Source organism: Vigna unguiculata, chromosome 2, assembly GCF_037176805.1.
Source record: "Vigna unguiculata cultivar grain cowpea cultivar isolate G323 ecotype 2 chromosome 2, ASM3717680v1, whole genome shotgun sequence".
NCBI lineage: Eukaryota > Viridiplantae > Streptophyta > Magnoliopsida > Fabales > Fabaceae > Vigna > Vigna unguiculata.
In genome coordinates this window covers 18,962,985-18,987,341 of record NC_140793.1, presented here as the reverse complement: position 1 = coordinate 18,987,341, position 24,357 = coordinate 18,962,985, and the positions used below count along the sequence as shown (strand labels likewise).

At 33.4% G+C, this 24,357-nt stretch overlaps 1 protein-coding gene across 2 annotated transcripts in view; it reads left to right on the top strand.

The window, feature by feature from the left end:
* Positions 1-19,801, top strand: part of MAP1C (methionine aminopeptidase 1B) — a 29,591-nt gene extending 9,790 nt beyond the window's left edge. The window contains exons 6-11 of one of the 2 annotated variants that reach the window (XM_028059078.2): positions 92-163; positions 352-431; positions 6,721-6,818; positions 14,513-14,560; positions 19,396-19,545; positions 19,648-19,801. In XM_028059078.2, coding sequence (XP_027914879.1) covers positions 92-163; positions 352-431; positions 6,721-6,818; positions 14,513-14,560; positions 19,396-19,541 — 444 coding nt within the window. In that variant the 3' untranslated portion in view covers positions 19,542-19,545; positions 19,648-19,801. Of the gene's footprint in view, positions 1-91; positions 164-351; positions 432-6,720; positions 6,819-14,512; positions 14,561-19,395 lie in introns of both variants that reach the window. The other variant, XM_028059077.2, reaches the window with a different exon arrangement.
* Positions 19,802-24,357: the final 4,556 nt, after the last annotated feature.

Below are 24,357 nucleotides of genomic sequence, written 5' to 3'. Positions count from 1 at the left end.
CTATGATGTTTACTGCTTTTAGTGTTAATGATTAATGTAATGAAAGCCCTTCTATGGTTATATGAAATTAATACCCTTCTATATGCAATAGGGATATCATGGAGACACATCAAAAACATTTTTTTGTGGGGAAGTCAGCGATGAACTGAAAACTTTTGTCAAGGTAACTAATTATCCGTTGATTATGGGAGAAAATAAAGTTTGTTGTATTACTAATTTTACTGTGATAGTATGGGCAACACTATTATTCACCATATATCACTTTCTTTATCTGTTTGTTTTTTTTCATCAATAGAATTATACTTCATTTATTTAAATCTTTCGTTGAGTAGATGATTTATGTGTTGGAAGGTAACTGAAGAGTGTTTGGAGAAGGGAATAGCTGCGTGCAGGGATGGTGCTCTTTTTAGGAAAATTGGAAAGAAAATCAGGTAAATTATTCATCATATTGGAAAAAACACCTACAAGCATGATAACCAAAATCATGAGTCAACCTGCAAACTCAAATGAGTTTCCATTCTTCACCATTGAAATGGTTAACTCATTTTTCAGTAAGCTCGGGCAAACTCGTCTAAAATCATGAGTCTACTACATAACTTTGACCTTGAAGAATATGGTTTGGGAGATGTACAAAAGCAATGGTTTCCTTAAAACCGAAGACTGAATTCAAGAGGGGGATTCAATTGAACTATCACTAACTTTTGAAATAGTATGTCCCATTTTTAATTAATTGATTGATTTCACATAATGTGGATAAGCTTTTGGCAAAAGTTAGAGAGTAATTTGAATATTTCTTAAGATGCAACATATATGTCGAGTGATAGGCGATATGACAAGTGTATGGAGAGAGAGATACACCAAGATTTATATTGGTTCACTCTTAAAGAGAGTTATATTATATCCAAACTAAGCCAATCCACTAATCTTTCAAGATGTTACTGTCTCTAAAAAACAAGAAAAACACCTAAGGACTTAGATCTTAAACCCTACAAGACTTTAGGTCGACCTGGTTGTGAAACCCTATCACAAGATCAGCTTGGAAGCCCTATCCAAGCAGACAACCAGAGATGAAAACTAAGCAATACAAGAACAAGATCACCTGTAAAAAGATTGAGCACAATGTACAAGAAAGATTAAGGTGATCGCACAAAGTGTCCTTCTTGAATCATAGACTTTAATCACAAGAAGAAAGCAAGACAACTCCAAGAAGTGTTGCTAATCTCAAGTCAAGGTCTTTATCGAATATAAAGTTTTTTCTAAGTGAATGAAATTGGTTTGGTGTAATTTTGTTAAGAAAGGAGATATATAGGAAAACTTGATGGTTTTAATAGATTAAAATTGAACTTAGATTCAAGATGTATGGGTTTTAATATGTTAAAATAATATTTTAATATGTTAAAATCACTGAAGTATTAGTTTTAAATGATTTTATTGCATTAAACTCATTTTAATCGATTACAATAGAGCCAAGTAAACAACATTTTTCTTTTTAAGTGATTTAACGATTCAAATGTTCTTTATTTTTTCTAGAAAATCTAAGAACATTTCAATAGATTAAAACACATTTTAATCTATTAAAATGTAACTAAACCACACTGATCAGAACATAACCAATGGCTTTCTAACTTATATAACGATTGGATCAAGATAGAAGGACTTGGAACAAATTAAAATCTTAAAAAACACTAAACAAACCATCTCAAATTTAGAAAGAGTAATATATTTCTTCTATATTTCAACAACGAGGCCATTATAACGATAAAAACATGTGTCTACTTGTTATTTTAGCAATTAGAGAGCTAATTCTAAGGAAACAAATCCCCATATGGGATCGTTTTTAAGTACATAATCATGTTATTAATAGCAAGATACACTTATAAATAATGAAATCATAACACGAATAAAATAAAAAACTTCCTAAGCAACACTATCTCTCAAGCTGGTTAGTGTTCTTCATTTCCCTCTTGAATATAATTCTTTCAAAGTTAATGCATTACAACCTTTTTGGGAGTATGTTTGCAAGTTGATTTTGAGTAGACACATGGCATGAAAATCAAGCCACTATTTTGCTGTTCCTTGATAAAATGTTTGTCCGACATAATATGTTTAGTTCTATCATGTTGCACTAGGTTGTCGATTATACTACTTGTAGATTTAGTATCACAATATAATCTCATTTGTTCATTCTACTTTATCTTTAGGTCTTCCAATATAGTCTTCAACCATAGAAGTTCACATATTCCTTAGGCCACTAGTCAAATTATACTTCAGTGCTTGATCTGACTACTGCATTATGTTTTTTGGTCCCCTAAGTTCCACAACTGACCTTACACAGTCTGCATTCATATGTGCAACCCTTGGCCCTAAGCGAAACAAGCGTGTATGTTTTGAAGCATATACGAATGCATATTATGTGGGCCAATTGTGGATAGGAGATCAATTATTTGATACTAAACCTTCCTTGGTGGAAACCTAGTGACTTAGAAAACTGAAAAACAAAATGTAGTAGCTAGATCAAGTGTTGAAGCAAAATTTCGAGTAATATCCCAAGGAATACGTGAATTTCTATGGCTGAAGATTGTATTAAAAGACTTGAAAATAAATTGGGACGAACATTGAGGTGGACAAACATTTTATTAAGGAAAAATTAGATAATGACTTGATTAGTATCTCGTGTGTCCACTCAAGATCTTTTGTAGGTTTTTGTATAGAATTCATGTTGTAAGTTCCACTTCAACTAAAGATAAAACCAATTTAGAGTATATATGTAGGTGCAAACCTCTCTTTATAAGCCGATTTTGTGGGGTTAAGTTAGACTTAAAACTACTTCTTAACATGGTATCAGAGTTCGGTTCCAATCCTGAAACTTGTGGGTTTTGTCACCCTTTTCAAACCAAAGATCTTGGCAAACTCAGATATTTCTTGGGTATTGAAGTGGCACAATCTAACGATGGTGTTGTTATATCTCAAAGGAAGAAAGCATTGGATTTTTTGGAGGAAACTGGATTGATGAATTCAGGGGGAGCCTATGTTAGATCCAGAGTAGTATAGAAGATTAGTTGAGCAATTGAATTATCTTTGACTTACTCGTCCTGACATTTCCTTTTTAGCCAGTATGATAAGCCAATTTCTTAATTCCCCATGTGAAGATCATTGGAATGCATTCATTCATATATTAAAGTACATTAAAGGATTTCCTAGAAAGGGTTGTTATATGGTTTCGTTAACCATAAGAGTTGTTTGTTTTTCAGATGCTAATTACGTTGAATTTCTTTTTGATAGAAGATGTACATTTGGATATTGTGTCTCCATTGGTGGTAACTTGATTTCTTGGAAAAGCAAGAAGCAAAGTGTTGTGGCAAGATCTAGTGCATAAACAGAATATAGAGCTATGGCCTCATCCACCTGAGTTTGTTTGACTTAAGCAAATTCTTAGAGAATTACAATTTGGAGACGTCACTCAAATGACACTTATATGTGACAATCAAGTTGTTTTTCATATTAGTTCTAATGTTGTCATTCATGAGAGGACTAAACACATTAAGATTGACTATCATTTCATTCGAGAGAAGATTGTATCTAGAGACATCAAGATCAAGACTGAATTTGTTAACTCAAGTAATCAATTAGCAAATATTTTCACTAAGTCTTTACGGGGACCGATGATTATATTTGTAACATGCTTGGTACATACGATTTGTATGCACCAATTTGAGGGGGAGTGTTAGATAAATTAGATTATTAGATATCCTAGATAGATATCTTATCTTTATCTTTTATTTTTCACCACTTTGTTTTTATTCTTTATTTGTATTTTGGGCTTAGCCCATATTTCCTTTATTATAAATACAATACTCTATGTGTATTCTCTACACAAGGGAAATCAACCCCAAACCTATTTTCATTATATTTAACATGGTATCAGAGGCATGAGTTAAAGCCTATCCTAGCGAAATTTGTGTTTGTTGGACATATCGTTCCACCCGTTATTAGATCATTATCAGACCACTGATTAATGTCTAGTGCCATGCACGAGATGTATATACCTTGGTGTAAGAAGGACGTGTTTAAAGTCTCACATTGACTAGAGATAAGGCCAATTTAGAGTATATATGGGAGTAAACCTTACCTTACAAACCGATTTTGTGGGCTTGAGTTAGGCTTGAAGTTCACTTCTTAACAAATCAAATTAGTGGGCAATTTAGGGACATGCGAGACACTTCTTGGGGTTATGATAGGCTTATTTGGAGCTTTCATTGTCCTGCTACTATTGTAAGATTCCCGGCTCCTATGGAAAATTTCTTATTATTTAGGGTAATGGCTCCACAATCTAGTATCCAATAGTGAGTAAAAAGTTGAATTAAAGCATTAAAACCAAAAGAAAATAGAAACTTACCAGAATATTTGAAAAGCTAGTACTTGTGAGCTTCTCCAATTTACTAGGGAATGATTTTACCCTTTCTATGTCTTCATGTTTTTGTTGGACAGAGGCAGTTTTATCACCTTGTTTATTATCAATGAGTGCTTTGCCTTGCCTTACCCATCTTTTGGGGTCTCTTTTATGCTCCCATTCTCTACTTTGGCTTCCTTTTTGTCCCCATTCTTTGCTTGGGGTCTTCCATGTAATTCTCATTGCGTCTTCCTTGTGTGACATGGCTTGTTGCAATATGTGCAACAAACCTTCTCATGCTCTTTCTCCAAATTTGGAACCCAACTTTTTCTGTAATGAGAAGTAATTGGTGTTCTTCTTTCAACTATCATTGTTGAGTTTTCAGTAGTTGGAGTAACTAACATCAATCCTCTCCTGCTTTCTTCACTCTGGATAATGGTTACCACTTTAATAATCCCTATAGCCTTCTCTTTTCCTAATGTTTGGACTCGAACATGATCATATTCAGGATTCAAGCTTCTGAAAAACTCATAGACTCTATCTTGTCCAACATACTCTTTTAGGATTGCTAAGTCTTCTGAACACTATGCTTTTATAACTCTATAGTGATCCAATTCTATCCGTAGAGACTTAAATTGATTGTCTTACTTTGTAATTTGATTTGCTTCCCTTTTCAGGAGCCATAGTTTTTACCCTTGTATCATAAATTTGGGCAGCATCCTTGGCCTTAGAATAGCTTTGTTCTACTTCCTCCAAAATTTCCTTTGTCGATCCAAAGAACATGCATGTATCACTAATTTATGTAACCATTGACATCATTTTCATCAGGTGCTTTATTATTTAGGTGTCTGACCTTGCCTTTTCGTGTTAGGATGCAATAAGTTCAAACCATTTGAGATAATTTTTTCCGTTTCATCGGTAAGCAAAATAAACATTTTTGCAATTTTTCAGTAGTCCGGAATCTGTCCCTAATTTCCATTCCAAAATTCACAAACTCAGCCATACAATAGGATTATGTAGCACTAAAAGTGGTAATCAGGATAAGATGTGCAACAATGAAGGCAGCTTTTTGGATTGATAAACACGGTCAAAGACTCCGAAAGATATGGAACTCTGATAGTATCTCAAATTCAGAAAGAATAATATATTTCTTCGATATTTCAATAATGAGGCTATTGGACCTACAAATACATGTGTTTGCTAGTTAGTTTAGGAAATAACTAATTCTAAGGAAACAAAGGCATGTAATGATGGGATTGTTTTTAAATATGTAATGCTAGTATTAATATCACGATACATATGTAATAAAGAATAAAGTTATAGCAAGGATAAAATAAAAACTTCCTAAAATACATAATGAGCACCACAATTTTGACAAACAACATGAACACATTATTGGTTCAAGATCTCCAACACTTCATCTTCCATTCTTCATTTGGTTTTGTCTCAAACAATATCTAGGAGGGTGGATACTTCACTCTTATGTCATCACTTAGAATATAAACAAAGCTAAAAAGAATATACTTTATTTATTAAACACTCTGTTAGAGATAAACTTACACTACTATTGATCTATGTGGATGACATGATTATTACAGAAGATTGTAAAACAAATAAATTGACTTTAAAGAAAAACTTGGCGTACTGTTTTGAAATGAAAGACTAAGGAAAATAATTATTTCCTTGGAATAAAGGTCGCTTATCTAGAGAAGGGGATTTTAATCTTCATAAGCCAATACTTACTCGAACTTCTCAAAGAAATATGAAAGCGGGAATGTAAAACCTCCAGTAAAAATATCATAGAATTGTGTTCAGATATTTTTGGAAGTTTTAGATTTTATTCTGTCAATATATTTTAGGAAGCTTAAGATTTTATTCCTATTGATTTTAGTTTTGTATATTGGTTGTATCCTATTTTGAACAACTTAAATACAATTCTAATAGAAATCAAACACATGGAAGTCCGTAATAATTGAGTATTTCGAAATGTATAAATTATGATTTAGATTTACGAGAAAGAATAAATAATTTATAGTGTTGTTTAAATAGAGACTATATTTAAATATTTGACCAGTGTTATTGCATAATAATAACTGGTAAAAGTTCTTGCATTTAGGATAACCATTCTAGTTCAAAGACACACGTACATATGCCACATATGCCTTTGAATTTTCTACTTTCATTTGAAGTTAAAGTTGTTATTTATGCATTTTTCTTATTTTGTAGTTTCTTAATATAATAATTGTGTATGTTAATTGATGATACAATCTGTAATTGATGGCTTATATATATTTTGAAGCATTTTCTTTTCTTTTGAAAAATGATCTCAGTGAGCATGCTGAAAAATATGGCTATGGTGTAGTGGAGCGTTTTGTTGGACATGGTGTGGGAAGAGTGTTCCATTCAGAACCAATTATTTTACACAATCGTAAGTGACCAGTTAACTTGCATAATTTCTTCATCGTTTTGATTTTCAAACATAACATTACTGTCTAAAAATAGTTCTACATTAAACTGCAATATTTATTTCTTGGTTGGTTAAAATATGTTTTTAGGTCCTAAAATATTTAGGTCACTTTTTCTTTTAATATTCCAAATAAAAAATTCCTTTTCATATTCCTTAAATTTATAAAAATGCTTTTTCTAGGTCATTTTATTTTAGTCCCCCAAATGTAAAAGTTTTTTTTAGTCCCCAAGATTGAAAATTAAAATGAATTAACAGTTCTAATTCTATATTGAATTTGAAACTTTGTTTCATTCAACTCCATTAGGCAAAACATTAACGGACAGAAAATTAGAAAAAGGAATCAATCCATTACATTATGTCAAACTTTTAATGTTATATGAATATGTTTAACCGACTAACAATATGTTTTCTAACCAATTTTTTGGATAAATTGTTGTTCTAAATAGCATATTATTTGAATAAAAATATTCTCAATATCTCCGTAGTAATTAGGAAATATTCATTTTAACGTATTTTTATTTCTTTATTTAAAAGTGTTAGCAAGTGGATTTTAAGCCTAACTCAACTTTACAAAATTGGCTTGTAAGGTGATTGTTTATTAGTTTTATTATTGATTGCTTATTAGTTTTATTAACGATTGTACTCATGTAAGATGGATGCACATAATAAAAAGTAAATAGAAGGTATATGATTTATATACACCAGCTTAAAGGGGAGCGTTTAATATGGTTAAAATATTATTAGATATTATTAGTTATAAGATTTTATTTCAGTTTTACATGAAAAAGGCTTAGGCTCGTCTCTTTGTATTTTTCCTATTTATAAATGTATAACCTTATGTGCTCAATATACATTATAGATTCATCCTATGTCGCTTTCCCTTTTATTTTAACACTAAGGAAACAAATCTATGTATTATGGGATAGTTTTAAGAGTTAAATATGTCTTTAGTCCCTGAACTTTGACGCAAAATTGGAATTTGTCTTTGTTTGAAATTTTGATATATTTTGGTCTCCAAATTTTAAAAATGAATGGATATAGTTCTTTAAAGTTTAGGAAACAAAATATATCAAAGTTTCGGATGAACGAATTCTAATTGGGACAAGAAACATATTTAACCTTAATTTTAAATACATAATCCTAGAATTAATGCTAATATACACTTATAATAAAGAATAAAATTATAGCAAGGATAAAATAAAAAACTTACTAAAATACATAATGAGCAACATGGCTTTGATAGAATATAATGAAATCTCCTATATATGTAATTAAAAATATACAAGGAAATATTATCTATAGCATAAATCAAAGAAGATGCTTTAATTAGTTTATAGAGACCAAAATGTATCAAAGTTTCGGATGAATGAATTCCAATTTTACGTTAGTTTAGGAACAAAAAACATATTTAACCCTAATTTTGAATATATAATCCTAGAAATACATAATGAGTAACATCGACAGAGCTTCAATAGGGCAGGGGGCGGCACCTCCCACCCCACAATTTTTAATTCTTTTATATTACTTTACACTGAAATATTTGTTTAATAGTTAACATTATTTTTTATCACATGTTCCTTATATTCATTTTTTATGAATATGGAAGAAAAATGATTGTACACATGTTTTTTCATTACTGTCTTTTAATTAAGATTTGATTCTCATTGATTTTTATTTTAGTAACTCTTAATTTTTTATTTTTTTATTAAATTATGATAAATGTTAGATATTGTTTGATATTATTAAGATATTGTTAGATATTGATAACAACAATATCAAACAATATCTTCTATTTAATCTTTTTATTTTCAGTTACTCTTTTTACTTGTACCTCTCTCTATTATAAATAGATTACTCTATGTATGGTTTATACACAAGGAAGATTAATCTCAATCCCTATTTTCTTTATTCTCAACATGGTATCTAGAGCTTAATGGGTATCTTTTCTTTTCGTCGTTGTTGCCTCGGCCTCTACCGTCGCCACTGGAGCTGCCACCTCTGCCAGACCTCCGCCAGACCGCCGCCGCCGCCACCGCCGGACCTTTGTTGGACCCCACCGGACCACCGCCGGACCTCCGTTGTCGGAGTGCCAATTCTGACCGGCAACCTTGAAGCCGTGCCTCCTCCATGGCGTACTCCGCTGCCTCTTCCCATTCTGAAAACTCTTCTGGTGTGTCTGACCCGTCCATCTACACTAACTATGTTAATGTACACTTATCCATTGACAAGTTAACTGGCCATAATTATGCCACATGGTCATCAGACGTCCGATTATGGCTTAAGAGTCAGAGGTATCTTGATCATCTTGTCCCGAAAGCACCTACTCTCACTCCTACTGAGAACGACCGTTGGGAAACCATTGATGTTCAATTATGTGTGGTTCTCAAGGGTACTTTTGATCCTTCGTTAAAGCAACTTTTTCGTTCCTACGAAACATGTGCTCAAATCTGGGAGCATGCCAAGTTATTATACACCAATGATACTCAACATCTCTATGGTGTCTGTTCTAAATTTGCAACGCTTATTTCCTCTAAACATCAAGACTCTATGACTGATTATATGGGCAAAAGTCATGCTCTATTTCATGAATTCAATGAATTATTGTCTCCTTCCCCTGACCCTGCCACGGAGATCGAACAACGCTCAAATTCTTCATTCTCGGAGCATTACACGGGCTTGCTGATAAAAATTCACATATTCGTGATCAAATTTTGGGTTCCCCGGTTGTCCCCACCTTAACTTCAACCTGCTATACTCTTTTGCGTGTACTAGAACAACCTAACACTGATACACCTGCTTCTGTTGATGATTCTTCTGCATTGGTATCTCACCGCGATGACTGGACTCGTCCTCGCAAACAGGGAAAAGGGCGTCCTAAGTGTGAACATTGTGGCAAGCTCGGTCACAAGATTGACAAGTGTTATGCATTACATGAGTGTGAACATTGTGGCAAGCCATCTCACAAGATTGACAGGTGTTATGCATTGCATGGACGTCCTCCTCACTCTGCTGTAGCTGTTCAGACCAAGCTTTCCCCACCTTCCTCTACTGGGGATCCTCCTTCTGTTTCACCTGATACACCTGCTATGTTCAACAAATTTCTCAAATGGTATAAAGATCATGAGTCTTCTAGTTCCATTGCATCTATCGCTCACACAGGTACATCTTTTGTTGGTCTTATTCAATCTTCTTCTCTTGGTCCTTGAATGTTTGATTCAGGAGCCACTGATCATATTACTGGTAACAAATCTTTGTTCTCTTCTTTATCCTCTCCTAATCATTTACCTTATGTTACACTGGCTGATGGTTCTAGAGTCTTATCTCATGGTGTTGACACTGTTAAACTTTTCTCTTCTTTAACTATTGATAATGTTCTTTATGTTCTTGGGTCTCCTTTTAACCTGTTGTCCATCAGTCGTCTAACTCGTTCTCTTGATTGTATTGTTTCTTTTACCCACAATTCTGTGTGTTTACAGGATCGGAGTTCGAAACAGGTGATGGGCTGAGTTTCATGGTCTTTATCATCTCCGTCCCTCTACACAAGGTTGTGCAGTTATGGAGTCTCCCTCTCTTCTTCATGCTCAATTACGTCATCCAAGCCTTGCCAAGTTACAGCAGCTTGTCCCTGCCTTGTCCAAGTTATCTCATTTGGTGTGAGTCATGCCAATTAGGCAAGCATAGTCGTACTTCCTTTTCTCGTAGTGTCACACGTGATGCTTCATCCCCTTTTGCCTTGGTTCACTCTGACATTTGGGGTCCTAGCCGCGTTAAGTCTACTTTAGGTTTTCAATATTTTGTTACTTTCATTGATGATTATTCTAAATGTACTTGGTTATTTTTAATGAAACATCGTTCGAAATTATTTCAAATCTTTCAATCTTTTTTTAATGAAATTAAAACTCAGTTCGGTGTTTCTATTAGAGTTTTGTGCAATGATAATGGTCGTGAATATCTTTCTCATTCTTTTAAACAATTTATGGCTTCTCACGGTATTCTGCATCAAACTTCTTGTGCTTATACCCCTCAACAAAATGGTGTAGCTGAACGTAAAAATAGACATCTTATTGAAACCACTCGCACTCTTTTAATTCATGGAGAGGTTCCTGAACATTTTTGGGGTGATGCTATTCTTACTACCTGTTATCTCATTAATCGCATGTCTTCTTCGGTTTTAAAGAATAACATACCTCATTCCATTTTATTTCCTCATGACCCTCTTCATCTCTTACCTTTAAGAGTTTTCGAGTCTACATGTTTTGTTCATAATTTCAGTCCTGGTCTTGACAAGCTTTCTCCTAAATCACATAAGTGTGTTTTCTTAGGGTTTACAAGATCACAAAAAGGATACAAATGTTTTTCTCCTTTTCTTAACCGTTATTTTGTGTCTGCAAATGTCACCTTTGATGAGTTCTCCCTTTATTTTAAGAGTCAAACTTCACCTCTAACTCCATCTAGTCCTGGCAACTCTTCTAATACCTTTAATGTTCCTCTTCTTTGTGACCCTCTTACTGTGTCTTCTTCACCATCAGTTCCTGCTCCACAGTAGGCTTCTCCACCACCTCTTCAGGTTTATAGTCACCGAAACCGATCACAACTACCACCATGTGACTCCACTCAAGTGCCAACTGCTCTGTCTCCTCCGGCTCTGACACCTGAGTCTGACCTTCCCATTGCCCTCCGGAAAGGTATGCGTTCTACCCGTAATCCCTCTCCTCATTACATTGCTTTGAGTTATCATCGCTTGTCATTACCTTTTTATACATGTCTTTCCTCTCTTTCTTCTGTGACCATTCCAAAAACTGTTCGTGAAGCTTTAGCCCATCCTGGTTGGAGTCAGGCCATGACAGATGAACTAAGTGCTCTTCATAACAGTGGAACTTGGGATCTGGTCCTGTTACCGTCTGGGAAATCTGTTGTTGGTTGCAGGTGGTTGTTTGCTATCAAAGTTGGACCTAATGGTACTATTGATCGCCTCAAAGCTCGTCTTGTGGCCAAAGGTTATACTCAAATTTTTGGGTTGGATTATAGCGATACTTTTTCCCCCATGGCAAAGATGGCTTCTGTTTGTTTATTTATCGCCATGGCTGCTCTTCAACAATGGCCTCTTTATCAACTGGTTGTTAAAAATGCTTTCCTCAATGGTGATTTGCAAGAAGAAATCTATATGGAGCAACCTTCTGAGTTTGTTGCTCAGGGGGAGTCTTCTGGGATGGTATGTCGTCTTCGCAAATCACTATATGGCCTAAAACAATCTCCTAGGGCCTGGTTTGGAAAGTTTAGCAATGTTGTTCAACAATTTGGTATGACTCGGTGTGAAGCAGATCATTTTGTCTTTTATCAACACTCGAGTGTTGGATGTGTTTACTTGATAGTATATGTTAATGACATCGTTCTTACAGGGAGTAACAACCATGGCATCTTTCAATTGAAACAACATATTTGTCACCATTTTCAGACAAAAGATCTTGGCAAACTCAGATATTTCTTGGGTATTGAGGTGGCACAGTCCAATGATGGTATTGTTATATCTCAAAGAAAGTATGCCATGGATATTCTGGAGGAAACTGGGTTGGTGAGTTCAAAGTCTGTTGATACACCCATGGATTCCAATATAAAACTTCTACCAAATCAGGGGGAGCCTATATCTGATCCTGAGCAGTATAGAAGATTAGTTGGAAAATTAAATTATCTTACCGTTACTCGTCCTGACATTTCCTTTACAGTCAGTGTGGTAAGCCAATTTCTTAATTCCCCACGTGAAGATCATTGGAATGCAGTCATTCATATCTTGAAGTATATTAAAAGATCCCCTGGAAAAGGATTGTTATATGGTTCTAATAACCATACAAGAGTTGTTTTGCTATTCAGATGCTGATTGGACAGGATCTCCTTCTAATAGAAGATCTACATCTGGGTATTGTGTCTCCATTGATGGTAACTTGATCTCGTGGAAAAGTAAGAAACAGAGTGTTGTAGCAAGATCTAGTGCAGAAGCAGAATATAGAGCTATGGCCTCAGCTGCCTGTGAACTTGTTTGACTCAAGCAATTGCTTCAAGAGTTATAATTTGGAGATGTTACTCAAATGACACTTGTGTGTGGCAATCAGGCTGCTCTTCATATTAGCTCTAATCCTGTCTTTCATGAGAGGACCAAACACATTGAGATTAATTGTCATTTTATTCGAGAAAAGGTTATGTCTGGAGACATCAAGACTGAATTTGTTAACTCAAGTGATAGTTAGTCGATATTTTTACTAAGTCTTTACGGGGGCCTAGAATTGATTATATTTGTAACAAGCTTGACACATACAATTTGTATGCTCCAGCTTGAGGGAGAGTGTTAGATATTGTTTGATATTATTAAGATATTGTTAGATATTGATAAGCACAATATCAAACAATATCTTTTATTTAATCTTTTTATTTTTAGTTACTCTTTTTACTTGTACCTCTCTCTATTATAAATAGATTACCCTATGTGTGGTTTATACACAAGGAAGATTAATCTCAATCCTTATTTTCTTTATTCTCAACAATAAATTATTTTTTAATCTTAAACTTTACAAAGAAATAGGTATGAAGGATAAAAGAATATATTTATTTTTTAAAAGTGATGAAAAGAAAGCTCTGTTGACAATGAAAACAAGACAAATTCAATATCTTTACGTATCCTGAATCATGATACAGATGATCATATTATTCAATTAGAGGAATCCTTTATTAAGAAAGGTTCAATGAATTACATGTGAGGATTTTCATATTAATTTTTTAGAACGTGTTCATGTTTACATTAAAAAGGAAATAGTTGAAAATTTTAGTTTTGATTCAATTATTGATGAGTTAAAAAATCAGAAGGAATGAAAAACAATATATATGTGATTTCTTTTGTAACTACAATTATACTAAATTATATATTCATTTTTATTATGTTTGTGACATTAATTAAATATATAAATTTTGAGTATATTATTTTGGTAACCATAAAGTTTTTAGTCAATATCCGTTATTGATGAGCAACATGGCTTTGATAGAATGTAATGAAATCTCCTATTTATATAATTAAAACTATACAAGGAAATATTATCTGTAGCCTAAATCAAAGAAGATACTTTAAGTAGTTTTTGGTGGTATCTCAGTTGCTTGGTAGTTCAAAATTTTAATGTTGAAATTGGAAATGCTTTTCGTGCTTTTATCTTGACAATACCATAGTATTCATTCGAAAAGTACTAATTAGCTTTTACGTTCTTTGAAAGAGGTGAAATGTTATATTACGTTCATTTTTCACCCATTTGTGATTAATCACAGTAGAAGTAGGTTGTAATATCAGACAAACATACTTGGTATAGGTGTTCGAAGTCACCCATCTTCCTTAGTAAGAAGAATTATGTGAGCAAATGTTCGTGCAATATGTTACATATTAAAACTTTCCTTGTGCATTTGGTTCTTACTACTACAATGCTACCCTCAGAAAATTAGTTTTAACACACCGTAGGCCAGACAATTGTCCACATTTCAAGCCTACAAAGTGAATGCGGGTTTAATATAAAAACCATTTATGCAACTTCACACAACATAGACTGCCCTCCTCTGTTCCCTCTTGTTTCCTTGTTACTATTTTTCTAACCAATTTTTAATTTTGTACCCTTTGTTTACAGGAAATGAAAAGCCAGGCCGCATGGTTGAAGGTCAAACATTTACTATTGGTAAGTGAATTGTTAATTGTATAAGGTGATAATTAGTTAGAGTAACTATTTTAGTAGTTTGTCAAGTAATTATAACCAATTTAGTTAGTTGATAACAACTAACTACTTGTTACCTAACTCTAAATAGTTAGCATGGAAATGATGTGATGCACTTCTCACTTTTGATAGACAATTGTGATTCTCTTTCTCTGTATTTTTTAAATCCGAAAAAAGTCTCAAGGTTCTAGTTCTAGTACGCATTGTTATCACTCTTGTGCTCCTCAAGCTTGTGGCACTAGGTTGGCTAGAATTGATTTCCCTGAATTCAATGCTGAAAATGTAAATCAATGGATTTATCAATGCAAAATGTATTTCACAGTTGACCTAACTACGGAGGAATTCAAAGTGCAGTTAGCAAACGGGCATTTTGAAGGCAAGCCAATGCAATTGCATCATGCCTTTGCAAAATCCATAATAAACAATTATTGGCCAACTTAAACTGCATATATTTTAAATTGTTAAAAGATGAATTTGGGAAAATTTATGAAGATCGGTTGAATTGATGAATTTGAAGCAACATTCTACTCTTACCACACATATCAGGAAGAATTTGATGCCACAATCAATTAATTGGATCTACCAAAAGATGATGTTCTTAGCTGTTTTTTTTGGGCCATTATCCAAATGTTAGGGATAATGTTCCGGCCTACTACTATAGTGAAGGCATTTTCACTTGCCACACTTTATGAATCAGCAAATCAAAGTGGTGCTCCAGCTAAGCCTAATCATCTTAAGGGTAATTCTAAATCCTTACTATCCAACAAACTTGTTTCTACTCTGGAATCGCAGGTGGATTCCACAAAGGGGAAGTGAGGATAAATTTAACACCTACTTATATGAATAAAAGAAGGGTCAAAGGCTTATGCTATTTTTGTGATGAACCCTTCACATATGTGCATACCTTAACTCGCAAGAAAATTCAGTTACACATGGTGGAAGTGGAAGATGATGAGGATGAAGAGACATTATTACAATCAAATACACTTGTAAGACAGACATTGACAACAAGTGACTTTGAAGAAGCACACATTTTTGTTATTGCACCACTCACTAGGATAATAGGTGTTGGAGGTCTCGTATCAATTGTAGATAAGGCCAACTTATACTAAATAAATGGATGCAAACTTTACGGTATAGGTTAGTTTTGTAGGATTGAGGTAGGATCAAAGTTTACTTTTTAATATGGTATAAGAGTTTATCCTAACAAGGTCTCTTGGGTTTATTATGCCACTCGTTATCGAACCACCCATAAATGTCTAGTCCCTTGCCTAAGATGGTTCTCGGTGTTAGGAGGTGTGTTGGAAATTTCACATTTACTAGAGATAAGGCCAAATTATAGTATATAAGATAGTGTAAACCTCACATTACAAGATGGTTTTATAAAGTTGAGTTACCACTTTCTAATGTTAAGCTTTATAGCCATGAGAGTCATTGTTAGCTACAGGAAAAAAACCTTTTCATATACTCATTGGAAATGGTTGTACACATAATTTCTTAGATGTTCAAATAGCTAAGAAATTAGGTTGTAAAATGAAAGCATTAAATTACACGTTCTGTGGTTGATGCCAATAAGCTGAAGATTGAAGCCATTGTAAAAAACTTTAATTGGATTCTGCAGCTCAACAATATTCAAGCAAATATGATGTTGGTTCCTTTCTGTTGCTCTGACATGTTTTAGGGATTGAATGGATAGTGACATTGGGAGACATCTTTAGGAACTTTTACAAAATAACGATGTGGAACTAATCAAGAATCAACTGATTGAGACAACAATCCTAAATGGAGTACATTAGTCAAATGATTCAAGTTTGTCAAGACAAGGGAATATTGTTGCAAATTCTGACAACACATGTTAGCCAAATATCTACTCCTGCACTGATTTCATAATTATTGGGTTTGTTTAATTATATATTTAAGGAGCCTACTCAATTACCTCCTATGAGAGAGGGGTTTAATCACAAAATTCCCTTGTTGCAAGAGACAAATCCTGTAAACAAAAGACTGTATAGGTATGTAGGCAATCGAAAAGACACTATTGATAACCTTGTTCAGGATATGTTGGCTTATTGAACAATTGTAGTTCGTATGCTAGTCTAGTAGTCTTGGTAAAAAGGATGGTTCTTGAAGATTTTTGTTGACTACAAAGAGCTTAACAAAGGGACAATTAAAAATAAGTTTCCAATCCCACTTTTGGAAGACATGAATGACGAATTGAATGGCATTTTGTAAAAAAACTGACGATAGAGCATTTTATCACCACATCAGAATGGACCTTGACAAACACAATACTGCTTTTAAAACTCAGTGATCATTATGAGTATTTGGTTCTGCCATTTGGGCTTAACAATGCCCTTACAACTTTCTAAGGATTGATGAATGTTATTGTTGGAAGTCCCACATCAACTAGAGATAAGGCTAATTTACAATATGTATGTGGGTGCAAACCTCACTTTATAAACTGGTTTTGTAAGATTTAGTTAGACTTAAAGTTCATTTCTTAACATGGTATCAGAGTCATGAGTTAAAGTTTATCCTAGCGAAATTTGTTGTGTTTGGTTCATTGTTCCACCAGCTATTAGGCTGCTATCGGGCGCTATCAAACAACCCATTAATGTATAGTTCCATGCTCGAGATGTATATGCCTCGGTATGAGGGGCGTCTTGGAAGTTCCACATCGACTAGAGATAAGTCCAATTTACGGTATATACGTGAATGCAAACTTCACTTTGCAAGTCTGTTTTGTAAGGTTGAGTTAGGATTAAAGTCTACTTCTTAACCGTTATTTAGTAAAATTCTTACAAATTTCTTGCTAATTTTCTTTGAAGATAAGCTGTATATAGTACAACTAAAGCTGACCATTTACAACATTAGAGAATGGTTCTATCAATCATGAGACCAAACATATTTGTTTGCTAAGAAATCCAAATGTTATTATTTTGGTGTGATGAGGGTAGGGTACCTAGGCCATTTCATGTCTAAAGGTGGAGTTTCTCCTAATCTTGTAAAAAATCAAGATGTCGAAGATTGGCCTTTACCTCAAATTGCCAAACTAATGAAAGGCTTCTTATGTGTCATTGGTTATTGTAGAAAGTTTGTCAAGGATTGTGGAACTATAACAAGACTATTAACTAACATGCATAAAAAGATGGAGTGACAAGGCTAAAGTTGCATTCAATCAATTGAAAGAACTGTTAGGAGCATCTGTACTAGCTTTACCAGACTTCAAGATGACATTTATAATTGAAGTGAATGCGTCTGGTTATGAGATTGGTGCTGTGTTGATGCAAGACCACCACGCTTTTGGCCTTTCTTAGTAGAAACCTAAACAAGCTTAAATTTCATTTGGGCAGAGTTCATCGACAAATGGTTAAATTTGCTAACCACCTTAGGAAACCATCACATATAAAAGGTGATTCAGTGCATCTAAAAATTCACATTCATAGAGAGAATTCTATACCCAAACTGTCAGCATGTTATTATGGTCCATATGTTGTCCTCAAATAAGTGGGGTCGGTACCTTATCGGCAACTTCCCAAGGCTTCTTGCATACATCCAATTTTCCATGCATCTTAGTTGAACTTTTCCAGTCAAGAAAGAACTGCCAAATAAACTACAAGGACAAATTTTGGTTTGTTTTCCAAGTTAGATTTTGGATAGAAGGACTATACAACACCAGGGTGAGCCAATAACTGAAGTGTAGGTGCAATGGTTGGAGGGAGGTCCAAATGATATTTCCACCATACAAGACTAATTCCCAGAATTCAACTGTGAGGATAAAGTTGTTCCAGCAGCGGCCGGTCATGTTAGGCAAGGAAGAAATGAAAGGGGTTGGAAAGTGTATTATTGAAAGAAACTTAAAAATAGAATTAGTTAACTAGTCTATATATTCTCTTGTAGGAGATGAGATAAGAAGGATATTAGTTATTGTGACAGGCAGGGAACAATAAAAAAAATGGTCTTTTTCTGCGTTTTCTTTTCTTTATCTTGTATGTCAATTCTTTAGAAGGCACATAACAGTATGACACCGTTGCATTTTCCTTTTTTAAGTATTCAGTTTCATGTTTGTTTTTTGATAAAGAAGATTGTTTTCGTTTCGAATTGAAATGGGTGCTCTAACCAAAGAAATACGAAAGCTCTATATCCAGCTTCTAGCTTGTTTCACATATTATTTTGTGGCATTTATGGAATATTTGTAGTTATTGGTAGGTGGTTGTCCTCTGGTAATCTATGTAATAATTTGAATTCGTTCATTGTTTTGGAATTCATGAGGACAATTTCCCTCGGTAAAAAGAAGGGGTTGGGATATGTTGGGTTTTAAGAAATGCTTTTCTTTCCATTTTCTGTTATCACTGGGAACAACAAAAACGTGAAAATTTTCGACTCACTCATTCCTTTTTTCTGTCAACATGTGGGTGGTATAGCATTTTGTCGAGATTCATCATCTATTTCTACATGAAATAAAAATTGCTACATCAGTTTAGAATTAAAATTGTCCTTGTTGCAAAATTTTGTGATGCCTTCATAGTTCATATCCACCTATTTCCTTTTCAGAATGTATCAGATTGTGAAATTCTGTTATGAAACTAAGCCAATGCAGATGCGATGACAATTGTGTTTGTTTTACGCTTCCTCATTAGCGTGACCTTCTCATCCTTACATCTTGTGTTGAAATGAAAATGACCTTCTCTTCATTGACCTTTATCACTAAACTAACCTGATATCTCCCCTTTGCTTACCAAGCTGGATGTTTAGTCATGTAAGTTTTTAATCCCTTACGAACTCTACTTAAATTTCAGAGCCGATTCTTTCAATGGGAAGCATTAAGTCTATTACATGGCCAGACAACTGGACAACGTTAACGGCTGATGGTAGTCCCGCTGCACAGTTTGAGCATACGATTTTGATAACCAAGACTGGAGCCGAAATTTTGACTACATGTTGATGTGGTAATTCTTCTTTTAATTTTCATTCACCATGTTTATGAAATCAGAGTAGAGTTTATGTCTAAATTGTAAATATGTGCCTTAAAATGAATTTGTTTCTGGAAGACTATGCTCAGGCAACTAAAGATTGTCTTCCGGAGCTACAATACCGAATTCTCTAGTGCATAAATTTTCATATATGATGGCACCAATTTAGAGACATACACTAAGGACATATTTCTATCAGAAAGTACGAAGTTATGACAGTGCATTCAGATAACTATTCGCTTCCAACTGTTTAATTTTATGTTTGGAAGTTAATGGAAAATATTTAAACTGAGTTTTCATGTAAAGTGGTGAACGAGTTGAAAGCTTAATTTTCTTCACAACAGGATTCTTCTTCCCGTTCAGATTTGTATAGAATTTTCTTTTCTCTATTTCTTTTTTTTTAAATAAATTTTCATGGGTTTCCAAATTATAAATATTTTTTAAAATGTCAGCAAAACTAAGATGCAAAGAACATAGTAATATCTACTATGAGTTTTATAAAAAAAAAAAAAAAAGTGAAGAATCTTGAATTAAAATTCATATTGATATAGAGGAACTTAGAATTGGCAAAAGCTTAATCGATTTAATAATAAATCGGTGTGGCTTGCCATTCAGTAATAATACCGAGTCTCAATCTTAAGAAAGATACAGGTTCAATCTTAAGTGGCTTCTTCCCGCACTTTCTTTTAGGATAATAATATTTTGATTTATTTATTTTTATCCATTTTTAACCTATTATTTCAATCATTTTAGATTATCATATCATATTATTAAAAAAAATTAAATAAATAATTATTGGGTGATTGGAGTAATGGGTTAAAGTGAGTCAAAAAAAGTGAATAAAAAAAGTAGATCAAAATATTATTATTTTTTTTTTCCATAATTACTTCTTGCATCTCTACACATTTAAAAATTTTCAATTTTGTCCTTTCTTTTTTTTATTTTCAAAATGCAGCATTCCTAATCTAATATAGAATACAAAGTTATACACAACTTGAATGTTAAATTTTGTATTTTGAAATACAAAATAAAAAAATCACCTTGAATGTATAATTTGGAATATAAAATTGTTCTCGAGACTCTTCCTTCGTGCTTTCTTTGAGTGACATGAGGTGCATACTTATGCTGGGGACTCGAGGAGGGGATACTTCTGCTCTTTGACGCCTCGACTCCCTACTTCTAGGCTTCGGTTGAGGCTGTATCTCTTCTTCCCTTTTCCATTGCATTGCCTCCTTGGTTTCTTTGTGAACAGCGGCTCGATTTCGAACTTCTGCAATCGTAGTAGCGGGCAACCTTATGAGCGACTCACCGAAAAGTTTCCTCACAGTCCCTTTACGAAAGCCCCAACCAACATTTCTTGTTGGGGTTGATAAGGAATTGTTTTAGAGATTTCTTTGACCTTTGCTTTACATCAAACATATATGCAATTTGTGACTGTTTCATATAGTTTATCGCGAACCTTTCTAAGAACATAGGGGAGAACATGGCAAATGATGTGATAACTGCGTTGGGTATCTTGCTAAACCATTTTAAAGTTGTGTTGATCAGGGTGTTAGGTAAAAAACGACAAATGCACTGGTCATACGTAACAAGTAATAAATATATTGTTCTCTCTACAAGGACTTGTATAACAGATGACAAATCTCATAATTCATAACTCAAATAGACAACAAAACTCACACAAAAACACAAAGAAACTCTTTTTGGTATTTTATCAAACAATTAGTGTGCAACAGAAATTTAACATAGATTATATACAATTGTTAAGACTAGATTTCATTCACTTTATTCCCATGCATTCACAAACATCTCAATTCCAATTTCATGTCAAAATCAACTCACAAGAATACTCAAATCCTATTTCTAGCGACTCTGAGTCTATGATAACTCATCAAGTTCCAATTCTTTGAATCCTCAACAATTGAAATCATGCATTAAGTTTAAAAGTCTTAAGATTACTAATGAATCATGTTCTATCCCTATATACAAGCTCCATTAAGTATTCAATTTCAGTTCTTGGTTCAAAAGACATTTTCCAACACCTCAAGTAGTGGCGGAACTTGGAAAAAATATCTAGGGGTGCCAAATTAGATTTTTTATATATAATTTTCTTAATTAAAAAATTTATTTTCTTTACTTAAACCATGCAATTCAAATTTTTCAATTTTTAATCTTCCTAATTTATTGAATTCACATAAATGAGTATTCTAATTTTTATTTCAATTGAAGACTATTCAACTAATTCATTATATGCAGTTGAAAATACAAAATATCAATATTTTATAATGTTGGGTTATAATAATTTGAGAAAATATAATTAGGGTTCATGCCAATTTCATACAAAAAATTCCTAAAATCATAGTTAGGGTTCATACTAATTTGGGGAAACTTAATTTGGGAGAAATATCGTAATGGAAGAATCATAAATCTAACATATATAAATCATACTAGGATACTTATTCATAAGATCGTGTGATTAGAGATGGCAAATAAACCCGTCCCCGTGGGTATTGTCCGAACCCGTCCCCATTTTGACGGAAAATCCCTGCATTGACTAGGTATGGGTATGGGTATGGAGAATCCCCGACTTTTTCAATTGGGTATGAGGATGTGCATATCCCGCCATAATACTCGTCCCCGCCATATCTCCGTCCCTGTTTAAATTTTTAAAATATTCACAAGTAATTACGTAATCATATATATATAAAGAATTTTCGTTTTTTTTCAACCATGGGTATGTATGTGATATTTTGAAAAGTTTTCTTAGATCTCTAAGATATTTTTCATCTTATTATACCCTTAATAATACATTTGATTTCTTTTGTATGATATCTTTCAATAGTCTCTCAAATTATTTCTAAGACACACATTTGTTAAATTTTTAATATTTTTATTTACTGTTTATTTTCATCATGTAGAATAATATTTCAATATATTCTATCTAATTATTTTTTATTTTCTAACTCATTATCAATCATACTGCCATTTTTTTCACTTTAATTGTATAAATAACTTTTATTTACAACAATATAAAAATTTAATGTAATTGCCATGAATATTTTTTTGTCACTATCCAACATATATTGGAGTTCAAAAAATACAAAATCTATGTCAAAATGTTATTATTATGTTTATTATTTTTTTTTCTTTGTGTCATTTTGATCAAGTGATGTATTATAACTTTTATTAGTGTATAAAAAAGAGATTCATTAGAATTTAAAAAATTGAAGTAAACAAACATTTAAAATATATTTTAATTTGAATATTTGTTTTCCTTTTATATTTTTTTAAAATATTTTTAAGTTTTATCAACTAAGTTTCATTAATGTTTGTAGTTTGCAAATTTAATAAATGTTTTTGTTCTGATGAAATTTTATTTGGTATTCTAATCTAAAATGTAAACAATTATAATTTATTTCAAAGTATTTGATATGGAAGAAACAATCATCTTCCTAATATTGAATATTTGATAATATTATGTTTCCTTTACCGTAATTTTTATTTTCTTTTATAAAAATAATATTGAAGTAGTTAGAAAATGGGTAGTATGGGTACGAGATTATACCCGTTACCCGGTGGGGATGAGGATGAGACCAAAGTTTGATACCCGTTGGATTTGGGTATGGGAATGTTGATGAATTTTTTGTACGGGGATGTGTATGGGATAGCGAAACCCATCCCTGTCCCGCCCCGTTGCCATTCCTACATGTGAGTATGCATTATTTGTTCTCTATGTTCTCTGATTTCTTTTTCCTAATCTGTCTTTCTTTTATTTTTTATTTCACACTTTTTTTATGACTTGTTGTGGAAAAACCTTATAACCAAATATAGAACCTTAATCTCTTTAATCCAGTTAGTAATCCATCAAATTAATTTTTATTTTACTTTTTAAACACCAAAATAATATATATATATATATATATATATATATATATATATATATATAATAATAAAATTAAAAATTTGGGGGAGCCATGGCTCCCCTTAGTCCCAAAGAAGGTCTGCCAATGACCTCAAGAACCACAAATCATGCATGAGTGGCCAAACCAAAACAAGCATTAAACATGGAAATCAAATGCCAACATAGAAATGGAAAATCATATGGATTAGCATCAAAAAATACACAAGAATTCAGTTCATTATATCTAATCTCAACAAATAGGTTTAGCTCTCCATGGTGGAGAACCTATGTTTTACAAATTAGAGAGATAGGGAAGAGATGTAAACGAAAGAGAAGATGCAAACCCTCTCCCAAGGTTCTTAGCAGCTGCTCCATGCTCCAATTGTACCTCCCCTTCGCATCAACACCTCCAATTCGTAACCCATCTTCCTATCCAACCCCAAAAAGGAGAAAAACCACCATGAATGGAGGAGAAGACCTAAGGAGGGGTGGAAGAGCTTCCTAACACCCTTAGCAACCTCCAAGAGGCTTTCGAAGCACCTAAAAGTGTTTCTCTATCGTGCAAAATGAGGAATGGTCCAAACCCTTGTGGGAAACAATATTAAAAACCCATTTTTGACATGCAGCGATGCCACCGCTCAGCCTTGTCTCAGCAGCGCTCGACGCCAGATTTTTGCAAACTGAATGGTGCTCAGCCCCAGTTCACCACCGCTCAACCTTGGGCAATTTGACAACATTATGTATTTGAAGTACTAGGCATGATTCCAGTGGCACTCGACGTGGGTATTTGCTTCAAAATCAATCTTTTCTTGTCCAATCATGCTCCCTTGAGTTCTTGCTTGTTTTCTTCCATTACAAATGTTTCCTATTAACTTATTTAACACAAT